The sequence below is a fragment of the Penaeus monodon genome, chromosome 15 (genome assembly GCF_015228065.2).
Source record: "Penaeus monodon isolate SGIC_2016 chromosome 15, NSTDA_Pmon_1, whole genome shotgun sequence".
NCBI classification, from domain to species: domain Eukaryota; kingdom Metazoa; phylum Arthropoda; class Malacostraca; order Decapoda; family Penaeidae; genus Penaeus; species Penaeus monodon.
In genome coordinates this window covers 27,822,082-27,822,614 of record NC_051400.1, presented here as the reverse complement: position 1 = coordinate 27,822,614, position 533 = coordinate 27,822,082, and the positions used below count along the sequence as shown (strand labels likewise).

General features: G+C 33.6%; 1 protein-coding gene across 2 annotated transcripts in view; it reads right to left on the bottom strand.

The window, feature by feature from the left end:
- Positions 1-102: 102 nt before the first annotated feature.
- Positions 103-533, bottom strand: part of LOC119581889 (2,4-dienoyl-CoA reductase, mitochondrial-like) — a 6,830-nt gene continuing 6,399 nt past the window's right edge. For both annotated transcript variants that reach the window (XM_037930049.1, XM_037930050.1), the window contains one exon: positions 103-358. Coding sequence is in view for 1 of the 2 variants with exons in the window: in XM_037930050.1 (XP_037785978.1) it covers positions 227-358 (132 nt within the window). In the remaining variant the exon portion in view is untranslated. The remainder of the gene's footprint in view (positions 359-533) is intronic.

Genomic DNA, 533 nt, shown 5'->3' with positions numbered 1-533 from the left:
TGTATTATTACACAATAATTCATTACATATTTGCATATGTTATCTGTAAGTAACTGGTGGCAAAGGCCATTTCTTTATACAATGATAAGGAAATGTCATGAAGTTATTTCAATCCTTTTAATAAAGCTATTTTAACATTTCTTTAGGGATTTCAAATAGATATAATTGCCTTAGATAAAGAAAAAGAAGAATACAAGGTTCTCTGCCCTTCCAAATCATGTCCACCTTATTGCTTTTGCTTCTTGCTACTTGCTCGAATCATCTTTTCCATCTTTTCCCACATTTCTGGTGTTACTTGGCTTAGCAAGTTGAACTGGCCACCCATGTTGCGATACTCTCCTCCGTCAAATCCAAGAGACTGAAGAATAAAGGCGAAAACATTTTAATCAGAAAGTTTCTACATGGTGCAATTGCTAATATATAAAGCATGATAACAACATTAACTGACCAGACACTGGTAACATTATTGGGAACAGTATGTGATGAGCTTAAAGCACCAGCCATCAAAATTAATAAAATAGTTTACTTGCATA